Source organism: Alosa alosa, chromosome 13, assembly GCF_017589495.1.
Source record: "Alosa alosa isolate M-15738 ecotype Scorff River chromosome 13, AALO_Geno_1.1, whole genome shotgun sequence".
NCBI lineage: Eukaryota > Metazoa > Chordata > Actinopteri > Clupeiformes > Clupeidae > Alosa > Alosa alosa.
The window spans coordinates 27244800-27260361 of record NC_063201.1 but is presented as its reverse complement, the minus strand read 5'-3'; the positions used below and the strand labels follow the sequence as shown (position 1 = coordinate 27260361).

At 39.5% G+C, this 15562-nt stretch overlaps 1 protein-coding gene across 5 annotated transcripts; it reads left to right on the top strand.

Moving 5' to 3' along the window:
- Nucleotides 1–1322: 1322 nt before the first annotated feature.
- Nucleotides 1323–8127, top strand: LOC125305859 (1-phosphatidylinositol phosphodiesterase-like). 5 transcript variants are annotated; one of them, XM_048260885.1, is made up of 4 exons: nucleotides 1323–1420; nucleotides 5009–5196; nucleotides 6390–6443; nucleotides 6616–8127. In XM_048260885.1, the coding sequence occupies exons 2-4, from the start codon at nucleotides 5111–5113 to the stop codon at nucleotides 7532–7534; spliced, it is 1059 nt and encodes a 352-aa protein (XP_048116842.1). In that variant the 5' UTR covers nucleotides 1323–1420; nucleotides 5009–5110; the 3' UTR covers nucleotides 7535–8127. The 5 variants fall into 5 exon arrangements, with proteins under 5 accessions (XP_048116842.1, XP_048116843.1, XP_048116845.1 ...); XM_048260886.1 differs by lacking the exon at nucleotides 1323–1420 and adding an exon at nucleotides 2054–2406; XM_048260888.1 differs by lacking the exon at nucleotides 1323–1420 and adding an exon at nucleotides 6170–6264 and having other exon boundaries at nucleotides 4923–5183.
- Nucleotides 8128–15562: the final 7435 nt, after the last annotated feature.

Below are 15562 nucleotides of genomic sequence, written 5' to 3'. Positions count from 1 at the left end.
GTCTCACATCTCACTCCTGATCTGTGCCTTGCCGTGGCAAATTAGCTTTTGAACTAAACAGGTCTTGTCTACTTGTGTTTGTGTGTCATCTGAATAATCTATATGTGCCCCATACATGGAATCAGAGTGCCTACTGTATGTAGTAAATGGAAAATCTCTACAGCAAAAAAGGCCAGTCTACCGCTACATGCATTTGGTTTGTTTCAGCCATTTATTAGTAATGATTTACACAGTTTGTTCACTACTTACTATTTACCTGAGCATTCAGTATTGTGCAATATAGCATACAGAAGGTGAGGGACATTTTGGGGGGAAAGAAGTGGTGCATTTTATCATTCAAACATGCGACTTTTCATGAAAATTCTATAATCCAAGATGGCCGCCACCATATGACGTCATAATATGCAAATTAGATATAAACATTTAATCTCTACATAAACTTTGGGTCATCCTTAATATTTCTCTAATTTACAGAAAGTCTCTATCTCTTATCACTTTTAAGATATAGCCTTTTGAAATGAAGATGTCAAAATTGATCGTTTCGGAAAAAAACCTCTGGCGCCTAAAGGGTTAAACTATTTGAATATCAACATTCATTCAACTTCCAGTCTGTCAACAACTTTTAAACTATTTACCTTCAACTTTTAAACGGTCTACTTTTAAACTATCATTAAACTATCTATTAAACTAGCTGTCTATCAACAACTTTTAAACTATCTACTGTCTATCAACAACTTTTAAACTATCTACATTCAGCTTTTAAACAGTCTACTTTTAAACTATCAACTTTTATTAAGCTATGCAACCACCATGTCTATCCTAGCATCACCGTAGTAACCATCTCTGTATTATCTGTTTTAACTATACATGATATTTTACATCACAACTTTAGCATTTTCATGCACTGGTAATTCCTTGGAATTGCATTTCATATACACGGGTTTCCCGTTTACCAACAAAACTAGATGCGCGCGCAGCCATGAGGCAGAAGACGCTTGTTGGCCGTCCACAACGTTCTAAACTTAACCTAAATAGTCGGCTGCTGTAAGCTACAATCGGATTTTTTTGTATACCCCTGTTGTCTCAATGATAATAACATCTCATTTCAGACTATATTTCAAAGTTTGACGTTCATTTGAATGATTAATATAACATCGTATTTTGTCATTTTTGGCGAAGACATGCATTCCGTTAGGGATATTGAACATATTTAACATTCTCTAACCATCGTGATTTCGAATTGGTGCAGTTTTCAGCACAAAAACTCATTTTATTCTTTTGCATTGCTCTATGCTGTTTTATGGTGCTTTCTGCCTCTTGGTTGCGCAAGCATGACGTTTCATGACGTTCCATAGAAATCCATGTATAGAGATGTGTACGACAAGCTGTTTCTCACGGTCAGATCGGAGTAGATACGTCCGTAAGTGTTCTAAGCAATTATTGTTCGAGATATTGTATGTAAACACTCATGAAAATGCCTCTGTTATAATTCTAAAAATAAGGAAATATAAAAAGTTTACTTTTGATTAAGAACGCATGCACGACTAGCGTAATAATTTCTACTCATAGCTTGCTAATGTAGCTCGTGGTTATCGTCGGATATAATTATCGGAACTCCCGTATTTCCACCGTCTTGCGTGTATGCGTCACTTAATATCAATTTCTATACAAACCAAGACAGCAGACTCCTAAAGAAACGCAACCACCCACACCATAGGTGTATCTAAATTAGCTATGTACCAAAAATGACATTTTACCGTGACTCAAAGAGCTGTAGACAGCGTTGTAAGGCTGCGTGTACACAACCGCTTGGAGCTCCAGTGGAATTTTAATTTCACGACGAGAATTCTCGGTCTAACCGTTCATGTGCCGTTGAAACGGTGTAAATAGGCGACCCATCAGGCCAGCACTATAACTCCGAGCGTGGTAAACAAAATCGGATATTTCAGGCAGTTAATGCTCCCGTTAACAAACAAACCAGATTTTGTTCAAATCTACACACCTATGGCTACTGAAAAATGTCAGGTTTATTTAGCAAATGTTATTTTGAAGTGTTAAAAAACATCGTTGTTATAGAATTTCTGAACAAAAGTGGTGATAATTGGGGGTGTTACGATAGCATGTTGCTTGTGATATGAAAAATACACTTAAAACACATGTTGATGAGATAGTAATTTGACATTATGGTAATTTGATGTCTTTCTGTTTATTTTTATAGTTTTACGAGAAAAAAGAATGAGCAACAATGTAATGAGTGAAAGAACTGGACAGGCATGTTTTATGGATCAGTAAAATTCATTGAAGAAAACGTTGTGGAGCTTTATTTATTCCACATTCTTCAGTTAGCTATCTGTCTGCGCCTTGCAATGACGCAATTGCTAGGACAGAATAGAGGCACCTAACAAGGTAAACACTATGAAGTTGCAACTTAGTGGTAGCATGACATGCACACAAAATAGCTTCCACTGACCGATGAAAAAAAGCAATGCAAAGTAGCTGCAAACAGCCTAAACAGGCTTTATCTGACAACCTCTGATAAAAGTAACCGTTTGTGGGAGGCCAAATAGAACACTTTCAAGTTGAAAGACTTTTACTCTACAAGTTGAACTCTAAGCTGAATGAAATGAAAATTATACTCTTTCCCATTAATTTCCTAAAGCGGCCATTTTTGACCGCAAACAAAAAAGTGTTACCAAATGCCTTTTGTGAAGGATATTATAAGGTCTTGAGGCAATTTGATTGTTCGGTTAGATTGCACCACATGTTACCAGCAAAAGTGTGTATCTTACTCAAAATGCTTAGTCTGACTATGTCTCAAAAGCAAGTATTTATACCAAGAAAACTGTCAGTGCAATCAAAATGCCATTCCTTACGCCATTGTTTAGTGAAACTACTTTGTCATGTTGTCAATATGACAGTTTACTATGTAAGTATTTTCTAACAAAAAATGCACAAGGTAGCACTATTTTTTTGTGGCATAGCTATTTCAAAGCTAGAAAATAGTTTTGAAATAGCTATATAAATCTTGTCATCATCATCATCAGAGGTGGACGAAGTACACTATTATTATTATTGTTGTTGTTGTTGTTATATAAGGTGAACACTATGAATTTGCAACTTAGTAGTAGCATGACATGCAAACAAAATAGCTTCCACTGACCGATGAAAAAAAGCAATGCAAAGTAGCTGCAAACAGCCTGAACAGGCTTTATCTTACAGCCTTGTTCCATGAATGGTTTATTACTCCCTATTTGACTAGAAGTGTACAGTGGACATCTGATAAAAGTAACCGTTTGTGGGAGGCCAAATAAAACGCTTTCAAGTTGAATGCCATTTAATCTACAACCGGAAAAATATGTACAAAATATGACCACTGATCAGTCCTGCACATTCTCTCCCTACTCTTTTGTGCATGTAAATGAGTGTGTGCAAGTGTGCGTTTGCTTTTGTTTATACTGTATGTGTGCTTCTGTATTAGTGTGTTTTTGTTTGTGAGTGTGTGTGTGTGGGGTAATGGTACAGTAATGTGTGTGTGTGTGTGTGTGTGTGCTTGTGTGTGTGCGTGTGGGTGTGTTTGTGCATGCTTGCATGTACGTGATTGTGTTTATGTGTGTGTGCGTGTATGTGCGTTCCTGTGTGTGTGCATGTACGTGAGTGCGTACATATGCCTCACGTGTCTACTGTGTGTGCGTGTGTCTGTGTGTGTGTGTGTGTGTGTGTGCGTTTATGTGGGTCATTCCACGTCAGTTCAACCAGGGCCCACGCACTTAGGTCTCAAAAAATTCTGAAAAAATTACCAGGTGTACCTATGTTACCCAGGAGACACACTGTAAAATTACTCTTATGTAAGATATGTTATGTTCTTGCGCTGTGGGCTTGTGAACTTTGACAAAAAAAAGAGCCCGAACAAAATCGACACCCCCCTCCCCCTGTAAAACTGGCTGTATCTTGGAAAGTATTGATCTTACATAAGAGTAACTTTACAGTGTGTCTCCTGGGTAACATAGGTACACCTGGTAATTTTTTCAGAATTTTTTGAGACCTAAGTGCGTGGGCCCTGGTTGAATTGACGTGGAATGACCCATGTGTGTTTGTGTGTATGTGTGTGTGTTTATGTGTGTGTGTTTGCATGCGTGCATGCACACACATATACACACACTAGACATATGGCATATACACGCACATACGCACATGCACACACACAGGTACACACACACAAGCACATGCACGCACACACACACACATAAACACAAACATGTACACGTACGCATGCACAAACACACACACACACATACACACACAGACACACATAAAGACACACACATAAAGACACACCCACCCACATACACGCACAGCAGACATATGGCATATGCACGCACATGCACACATGCGCATACACAGACTCACACGCACGCACACACACCCGTGCATGCACACATGCACTGACACGCACACACGCACACACATAAAAACACACACAAGCAGACATAAGCACACACACACACACACCATTACCCCTACACACACACACTCACAAGCGAACACACACGCACACACAGACATATGAAACACACACACACATGCAGGCAAGCAGACACACACACACACACCATTACCCCCCACACACACTCACAAGCGAACACACACACACACACAAACATATAAAACACACACACACACACACAAGCAGGCAAGCAGACACACGTACACACACACACACACACACACACACCATTACCCCCCACACACACTCACAAGCAAAAACTCACACACAGGGAAGCACATCTATACACAAAAGCAAGCAATTGCACACATACACACCCTCATTCACATACACAAAAGTTGCAAGAGAAGGGGATGGAGTAGGAGATGGAGACAAATTGACAAGTGTGATTTATTTTTGCGGAGAGAATGTGCAGGACTGAGCGGCGGTCATATTTTGTACTGCTTTGCGGTACATCTAGTTTTGTTCCTAAGTGTTTTTTTTTCACATCACTTTCCCTCTGAGATGGGTGGGCCAGTAACATGAGAGCACCCTACAAGAACAGCCTACATTCAGCTTGAAAACAAATCAGCCCAACTGGACACACCTTTTATCAAAAAGTATAAGATGATGGTGTTCACTGTTGGTATCAGCACAGCACTGCAGAACTGCACAGCATTCAAAAGTTGCCTCACCTATGGTACGAAGACCACGTAAGCTTTTCTCTTATATCTTTTGTATGCTAGATTTACACCTAAATTACATTCATATGTAAAAATGCATTACATTTTGTATGGTAAGTACACCCACATTACATTGATTTCTATTACATTACATTAATCTACAGTTTAACTTATTAAAATATAAATTCTAAGCGTAATTACAACAGTATGAATGATCTTTACCTCATTTGTCTTTTTACAAAATGTGTTATAATTTCATTACTTTTCTGTATAATGACGTAAAGTAAATCATTACAGTTCAAATTTAAGTAACTACAGGTATATGGACAGGACTGCTGAAACATCCTTTCCTGCTGATGTAAATTAAAATTTGACATTTAAAAAAAGATATTTCTGGTTCTGGGCAAAGTTTGCATGTTACATTTTTATCAGCAGTCAGACATGGCCTGATGAAAGGACTGTATTTATATTGTATACATGTTATATGTTTAGCCTGGCTAGCGCCACCACTTCTCAATGAGACGTGGTCTGGGAACCAAACGTTCATTTAATCGTATTTGAAAAAAATGCCCAGATCCGTTTATTGGGTGCCACGGATGTCTATCAAATGCGTCTGTGCATAGCTCATCATCGTCTTGCTTTCCCCCCTGTTCTGTGATTGGTTCCCTATCTCAGGCGAAAATTTGCTCCATGGTCTCCAGGCTGCCTTAGCAGCGTGAATCAAATCGCGCGCAAGGCAGCATGGGAACACCCAGGCTATTATATGTTTATATTTCTTATATATATGTGGTACATTTGGGTATTTGTATGAAAGCAACCAAAGTAATGAGTGGTAAAGTAACTTTTCAAAAGAAGTAAAGAGTAATCTCATTAGGGGTCCAAAATGTACAGTAAAGCTGCAGGGACCCTATTATTTTTGTGCCTATTATTGTGGATCCAAGCAGAGAAGCATTGTCTCATTTTGCAAAAATCACACATTAAATGTATGTCGTATTTTCTATAGTCTCAACCATTCAGCTGCCACAGACTTTGCCATAGCTCACTTGGTAAATCCACTTGAATCTCACACAGAAGACTTGGGGTTCAAGGCTTGCATTGGTAATTCTTTGTGTTTTGCATTTGCTTGGACCCTGATAATGGCATCTAGCATCTTTTCAGTTTAATAACTATCTATCCCAACACTGTTCATAAGCCATTTATCACAGATTTCTTTGTGAATTTAGCCCAGACATGAAAAGCAGCTTCCTCCAGACAGCCCTTTTTGCTTTACTGCTCGTGTAAGTATGACAAATAAGTGCAAAGCATACCGTATGCATTTATACATTCTAGCAAATACGTTTATGGGTTTATAGGAAATGTCTGTTATTTGTTGACATTATTAACTTGAGAGCACAATGCATATGAATTTATGTCATTATGTCAAAACACCAATTGTTTAATCCTGTACAGAGCATTTCAGGACTTGAGCCGCAGTCAGAAGGACCAATCATTTAATGATGCAGCGGATCTCAACCTTCCAGAACCGTATGACATTGGCTGGATGAAATCAATTGACAACAACAAGTTCATCTCTGACATCACCGTCCCTGGCACCCATGACACCATGGCCCTTCATTGGGGCTCTTTTGTAGAATGCCAGGCCTGGTCATTGGAAACTCAGCTCAAGGCAGGCATACGTTATCTGGATCTTAGGGTCAAGATGTGGAATAAAGAGCTCAAGCTTGTACATGGATACTTTTCACAGCATATAACGTTACCTGAAGTGCTTAGCATTATCCAGACATTTCTGAAGGACTATGTCAGTGAGGCCATTCTTGTAAGGGTAAAACTAGAAAATGTAACACAGAAACAAGATGCTAAAAATCTTATTGAAAGTTTCCTTAAAGATAATCCAGACATTGAGACATGGGATAAGTCAAATGTACCAAGTATGGGCGACGTTAGAGGCAAGATTGTTTTCATACAGAAAGAAGAGTTTACCCTAGGTATTCCAATTCATGGTACTGATGCGAGCGAGGATTATAAGGTCCGTAAAATAGATGAGAAAAAGGAGAAAATTAAGAACCATTTGAAAAAGGCTGGGGAGATGTGTGGTAACGGTGAGGTAATTCTGACTTACTCTAGTGGCACGGGCCTTCCTAATATGGCGCTGACTTTAACACCAAAAGTAATAGCTCAAAAAATTAACCCTTGGTTAAATGAATATCTAAATCACGATAATCTGAAAAACATACCTTGTTTTGGAGTCATTGCTATGGATTTTCCTGGCTTTGATCTCATAAAAAGGGTGATTGGCCTAAATAAACTTAAACCTGTTGTACTTGGCCGCGTCGGCTCCAACCTGAGCCCTAATTTTAAGGACTCGTGACTTGACTTGAACTTGGGTACCGATGAAAGGGACTTGGACTCGGACTTGTGTGTTGTTTGCATTTGGAGATATAAATCTGGTTAAAATCTGGTTATTTTACTAAATCAATTTTGTCTGACTTACTAATAGACTTACAGTAATGCAAAGACATTGTGAATTCAATTTGGATATTTTCAATGCAATGGTTTTACTCAATGAACTGTATTACAATTCTACCTATAGCACGTAAATCTTGTGTAATCCACAAAACCTTTTTCATTTCGGTAATTGTTTTATTGAACATTTAAGCCATAACATGTCAGACATTCTCTGTTATAGGCAAAATAAGACTGACTTGGGGGCATCAGTTGAATGGAATTAAAAGAAAAAACGCTTTGAAACTTAAAGCACACATGCCTGCATACTTTACTTTGTGCACAACAATAGTCTTGATTATTTGTCATTAAAACCATGAGACAGCATGCAAAACCTAATGTTTAATGGAAGAAGACTTCATGTGATGCCACTGGTGATTAGTCATTGATTGAATCAAGCCGATCATCCCGTAAAGAACATGTATGTTGGTTCAATAAATGGGGAACATTCTGACATTCTTTTTTGTCAGTTCATTTTTTTTTTCTCATCATAATTTCCTTCACCCAGCAAGTGGCAACATTTCACCAGATGACGAATGCCAAACACACTCCATTTGAAAGTCTTAGTCCTCTCCACAAGATGGCAGAGCTGGTGCTTAATCTTGTAAAAGATATGAGAGATAAGAAGTAAAGATGAAGTACCTCTGACATGAGATGTACAGGAACAGGAAAAATGATTGAGTATTGCCAATGCTACAATGCTATGCATTACAAGCACATATATTATTTTAAAGCGAATGACAGACATATGGGATCCTCTAAAGCACAGTATATACTGTACAGTTCTGAAAAAATGTGACCTCTGCATATTTTTTCTGATGTCATCCTCATGTAAAGGCAACTGAATCAGACAAAGATAGGATTAAGCAAAGCACACAATTATGTCTGTGTTTTTAAAAGGCTTTTATTGGAGATGGGCTTGTCAACTGTTTGTCTCACACATTGTTAGGTGTGCATAAGAGGAGAGCATTCTGTGGTGTATGAATCATCAGGTGACAAACATACAGTAAGTCTCTGACAGCAACACTGGTGTATTTTATGATGATGTTTGATGGGGTTTGAAGTAGGCATAGTGTTTTATTTACTCTGACAATGAGGACAATTCCTATAACACTCCTTAAAGGTGCAGTCAGTGATTGTGTAGGAGATCACGTTTGTTTGTGTTTATGTTTAAATCACATCCTGGTGGGTTGCAAGACCAGCCTCACTCAAGTCCACTACACCTGGCGGCACAACCAGGTGTTGCGGTGCCTTGCAGAGGTACAGGAAAGTCGGAGGACGTTCGTCAACGTCTTTCCTCCTTCATTCTGTCGGCTGGCAACAGCATTCGCCTGGGAAGGTGAAAGGTCCAGCCAGACTCACCACCTCAAGACCAGACACCGGGCAGCTACAGTAGGTGGCGCATGCGATTGGAAGTTGATGGCAGACTTAGGCCAATGATCTCTTTCCCAACTGAGACTGTGTCTACCAGCCTTAGCCCTCCCATTGGAAGTGTTGTTCATGCAGTTCAATATTTAATTTGTTTCAATTTATAATGTCAGTATGATACACTGAAGTCCTGGCTACACCTGTCCTATGTGACTTCTGTATGACCTTGAGATTGTGCTATTCTAATAACCTCAAACAAATTGTTCTTGAATATGGTTTGGCTGTCAATCAGGGGTGTAGTGGTAAAAAAAGAGGTGGGTAAAGTGTAAATTCTGTGATCAGGCGGACCATGATATACCAGTGTGTATCCTGACCACATCGCTATAGGCTACTATTTGATGGTACCAAGGGTATCACTGGGTGTTCCCTCATAGGCTACATAATCACTATTCAATTCTTATTAATCTTAGTTTATTGTTAACTCCAGAAGGAATAAATATGGTTAAAGTCTGTAAAGTTTATTAAATCACAGTAAAGGGAGAAGAAAATGTCAGGATGTAGTCAGTATGTCAGAATGGCGCTTCAGAAATCTATCTAAAAAATCTATTCATTATCCAAATTCGTTTAGGCCTACATGACAAGTGGTGTGACTAATCTTTGATGCTTCCTGCTGACTGCCGATAGGTCACCATTGACACCATCATGCAGCGCAAAATGATTAAACTGTGTTGCGCAGGCCAGGTTCAACAATGAAACTATAAACAATTGTAAAGCGATATAAGCTTAATTTAGAATTGTTTAAGAGCGGCATGCTTTCTATAAGTGGATAAACACAGTTTAGAGGTCAAAAAATAAAACACCACAAGTTTGGACACATCTACTCATTTATGTGTCTTTCTTTTGGTAGAACAACATTGAAAACTGATTTTTATGCCACTGAATTGTGCCAGTTGAGATCACAAGGCCCCAAGGCTCATAGCTTTTACTGACTAGAAATGGGCTTGACTTGTCAGTTTTTGGTTGACTACAGTGAACTCTGTACAATGAATCCACTGCAACATATGCTAATGTAACCTGCGTTGTGTTGAACCTGCGCGATTCAGCCCTGCACACGCCCGGACTCGAACCCCCGAACAGCAGCACCACGGATCCGGAGGCGAGCGCGTTAACAATTGAGCCAATAGCCCAGGCTACTGGCTCGCATGCCAGCAGCACTCTTGAGGCGTCAGGGAGTGAGTGGGGGGTTTACCAACGTTCCACAAGCACAGCTAAGCTAGCTGGCATCCGTTACACTAACTGATGCCATTTGTTTTTATGTCTCTGGGAATGACATGTTTAGTGGTTTAAACATAAGTATAAGTATATATACTCTTTTGATCCCGTGAGGGAAATTTGGTCTCTACATTTATCCCAATCCGTGAATTAGTGAAACACACAGTGAGGTGAAGCAGACACTAATCCCGGTACAGTGAGCTGCCTGCTACAACAGCGGTGCTCGGGGCAGTGAGGGGTTAGGTGCCTTGCTCAAGGGCACTTCAACCGCTTCCTACTGGTCAGAGGTTCAAACCGGCAACCCTCCGGTTACAAGTCCGAAGTGCTAACCAGTAGGCCACGGCTGCCCCCAAAGTGACACATTCTTCTCTAACTTTGTAGTCAGGTGCCCTCTGCAGGTCATCTCAAGTTCAATTTTATTGTCACATAGCCAACTTGATAAAGATGGCCCATCAATACTAGTGATGACATTCTTCGACTCATAGCCAGCTCAACTTCACAGAGTAAGAGAAATCAAACTAATGCATAGAAAAATGCAAAATAGTCATTCAAGTAAATTGTCTGTTAGTTATCAAAAAATACAACAAATACACACACACACAACCACCTCTCTTTCACACACACACACACACACTCACTCACTCATTCACTCACACACACACACACACACACATTTTTTGTGGGTGTGCCCAAAAACTTCAGTCAGAAGGAAGAGGTACAAAGAAATGGAAATGGAAAAAAATCAAGCAAAACCACAAACACATGCTTATGCTTACGGCTCTTAGCAGACGCTTTTGTCTGAAGCGACTTACAATGATATCAGTAATCATTACTCTATTACATGAAGCCTTATCAAAAATACAAATATAATAGACTAAATAAACATTTTACAAAATACAGAATAATGGCAATAACCTTAAACATAAACCACAACCCTGCAATCTGTAGGAAGTAGTTAGTGTCAACATATTTGTAAATTGTATATGGATAAAAGCATCAGCTAAATGAAAAAATGTAAATGTAGATGTTATAGATATTATAGATGTTATCCAGTCTATGGGAGAGTGCAGGAGAACAAACATAGCTTTTACATAATAAATTAAGTACCAACGGCCTTTAAACAACTACAAATGAGACGAAAAGTTATAAATGCTTACCATCTGTGAGTTGAAAAGGTATGGTATGTCTCATTGGACACATATAGTGTTTGCCCAGAAATAATAAAGCCCAATGTTGACAAAGTATGAAAAGTTAAATAATTTTCTAACATTGCCAATAATGTTGATGAATACTTTAAAGAAACCTTGCGTTTTCCCCCTGTCTTAGGCATTCTTTGAATGCATACTGTAACAAGGAGAATGCTTTAGTGTTTTCATTAGGTTATGTGGCAATCATTAGGTTCCTTGCAGAGGAAACTCAATATGTCATACTTACATGCAGTAAACTTGTTATACACAGCATTTTAGGTTCATGATGTGCCTCAGAATTCTAGCAGCCTCCTACTGGGTCATTGGGTTATTTTGTTATAGCACAAATGCGTTACTGACAAACCACATTCAACAATTATCTGATAAATGTAATATTCAGCTTTTTTGTTATTGTGAGTCTGTGTAGACCAAATAGCATCATTGTCATAGAAACCATTAGAAACTAGGTAACAGGGTAACATGGAGGTGACAAGCAGCAGCACAATGCATCCCTGCATCTCGAGCATATCGTCCCATTGCCACGTGATGTTTTTCTGCGTTCCTGAGGTCACCTGATGGGCCGGACTCAATGCAGGGTTGTTTGGGCAAATCATATTTATGGAAGAGTAATTTTGGGTCTGATTAAAAGCATTTCTTAAGCTATTCACCACTGCAGTATGTTCAAGCCTTTCCCAAGAGCCCTCAGATAGTAACTAGAGCAGCAGTCATTTATTTTCTGTAGGTCATAGATATTTTCTATGTAACTTTCCATTCAAATGCAAAAGGCAGTGTTACAGGAGATAAAAAAAAAAACAATTCAGTCTTTTCCATAGTGTTTAATCTTCTAAAAACAATGATACTATTAAGACAATATATTTGACTCTGTAATACCATGGTGTTGCCAGTCTTTATTGCATGGTGTTACATTAATAGCTTAATTCTTAAAACATAGCGAATCCCCTTAATTCAAGGGTCTAAAGGCTCTCCGAACATCTAGGATCAAGGTTTAACTTCTTGTAAAGCGAATCTGTTGTTTAAGAAAATAACAAAAATACCTATTCTAAAAAAATACAGGGGCCCAAAATAGATCCCTGAGGAACACCATAGTAGTGTTTAAGTGATCCATAAGAGGTGACAAATACTTAAACAATGTATTTCAGGGGTAGCTAACCAGTTCAGCATTAAGAGCCACAAAAAATATTCCACACCACTCTAAAGAGCCGCACAATGAAAAAAATCCCCACTCTGCAACAGCAACCTGGGCCTAATGAGACATTGGGTTACAGTGTAAATAGCTCTTCTCTTTTTCATATAAAGTAGACACTTGGCTGATGTTACAAATTATGATTTTCAGTAGTGTAGCAACAACAATAGGCCTATCTGAGACACTTCAGAAATTCCCCTCACTGAATGACTCATTAGCATGAGCAATCTTCAAGTGTTCCAAGTTCCAACTAATATGATTCACACTTCTGTGAATCTGAGGAAGACCGCAAGGTCGAAACGTGATGTGCCAAATGAGAAAATAATTTTGTAAGAGGATATACCATTAGGATGAACGAATAACCAATCCACAAAGTATGCACAAATCCTCTATTTAGGTTTGCAGTGTCTACATTTATGAACAAACCAAAAATAGTGTAGTTCGTAGTGGGTCTTTGAGGACAAGTCTTTAAGCATAGATAAATCAGATTTTCACTGTTGATAACAAAACTGGACGGGCCTTAACAGGCCATGAAATCCATGCTGACATTGTCATAAAATCATCAAAATTACAAAAAAAAAAAAAACATACAGGTATACCTCTGCCTGCTTTAACTTCCTATGCTCTGCAGTGAACATGACCTCTGATAATATGTGACCTTGACCTTTGACCTCACAACCCTGACCCCACAACCTAATCGGTGCATCTAGCCCTTGTAGTGATTGGTATTCAGGGTTTAATGAAGATCCATCAAGCTACTTGAGAGATACCACCCAAACACTATCACATGGAGGACCCCATGTGAACTTGACTGCTGTCTGCATAAGCTAGAGTATCTAGGCCATGGGTCTATTATTTGGCCCGCCAGATTATACATGTAGTCCGATTTAAAAAAAAAAAAAATTTACAAATAGCCTATTTACCAATCAGACCATGTGTGCTTAAACTAATATGATCCGGTCCTTTGATCCTTGATCCTCTGCCAGCGCATGTTGCGCTTTCGTGCCTCTGTCTGGAGCAGATAGGCCACGTTGAAGGTGCTGCTTCGTCTTTTAGTGCCGTCCTTTCAAACAGCGACAGCGTCATTGCAGATCAGACACATAGGCTTTGCATCTGTGAAACCGGCTAAGATGAACGCAAACTAGTCTTTCTAATCCTTTTTATAGGCTCTACTTTCACGGTAAAACTTCCTGCTTTAGACTTTTTGATCAAGACATTTTCTCCCAGCTAACTTATATCTGTAGTTCGCTCTTCACTCTGCACGCTAATATTTATTGTAGGAAGACAATGAGCATTGTAACATTGTCATGTCAGGAGGTGGGTCAACCAAGTATTTAAGAATAAAAGTAAAATAGATTAGTTTAGATTCAACTTTATTGTCATTGTGCAGAGTACAAGTACAGAGACAACGAAATGCAGTACATGGAGAAAATACAGCATAACAAGAGGAGAGGTGAGGAGAAAAAAGCAACCCCCATACTATGCTCTTATGGGGAGTACAGTGTGGGAACAGGGAAAAACACCTCAGCAACATAAGCACATAGTCAGTACACTTTACAGCATGAAAAATACACGGCTTGCAACAGGGGAGGGGAGTGGGGGGTGGAGGGAGTCCAGCGCAAGCAAGCAGCCATCCGGTCCTGCAGCCATTTTCGGCGTTGGACACAGACCCGCTTGTCAGACTGGGGGTACAAAGTGGCGAAGGCGAGACACAGCAAGTTGCTATGGAGACAATCCTTGTTCAGGTCCAAGACAAAGTCTACAATCAGCAGGTGTTGTTCCTCAATAAACCAGGGCAATGCCTCAATAAACCGACTATCCAAAGTAGTAGCCTAATTAGGCCTAAAATAATCTCAGTGTTAAACAGTCTATCATTGCAAAATGATTGTAGCCTAGGCTACATATTTACTATTCACGATATTGAAAGGGGACATAAAACAGAGTTAATCAAGAACATGTAATGATTCAAGTAGACCATCAATGGGCCCATCCATGGTTAATGAGTTATTATGACCGCCGCACAGCGAATTTTCAGTCAAGGATTCCCGGGACACTGAAAGACCAGGGTGCAAAAAACTTGGTAGGCATGTAGCCCGACAAGGATAGCATGGAACCATTGTTTTTCGTTTTGATCCATCGTCCCCACCCCACCCCCACACACACACACCCCCTGCCCCCCGCCCGCCGGAGTGGACCCCCGACAGGAGGGTAGGGCGGACACAGTTTTCTGTGAATATCTCGAGAATTGTAGGGCCTAGGAGGACCACCTTTTTTAGTATGTAGGGGCCATATCAACCCATCCCATAACCACTCATTTCATGTATAGCGCCACCTAGTTAAAAATGAAAAGGCAAAAATTAGGTGTTGTAATTCCAATATCTCTGGCTGACATGGTCATAACTGCACGAAATTGAAAGTGTAGGATTATTATGACACCCTCTGAATGCATGTTTCGTGGACTTTCATTCATGGGGGGCCATACAATAAATCAATGTATGTGTAAATTTAGTGACTGTACACAAACAGAGTTTTCTGTGAATATCTTGAGAACCGTAGGGCCTAGGATGACCAATTTTTTGCATATGTTTGCCTCCAGGGGCCATGTTAACCCATTCCGTATGCACACATGTGCATAAACAGATACACACTCACACATATTCACAATAATCATACGTATGACACATACACACGCAGTAGACATACTGTATGTACGCATGCATGCACATGCACACACACAGGTGCACACACACAAGAACACACATGCACACACACACACACACACACACACACACACAATTCAAGAATTTCTCAGAATTATGAACGGCATCTATGAACTAATCATGTTTTGGTACTTGTTGTCTAG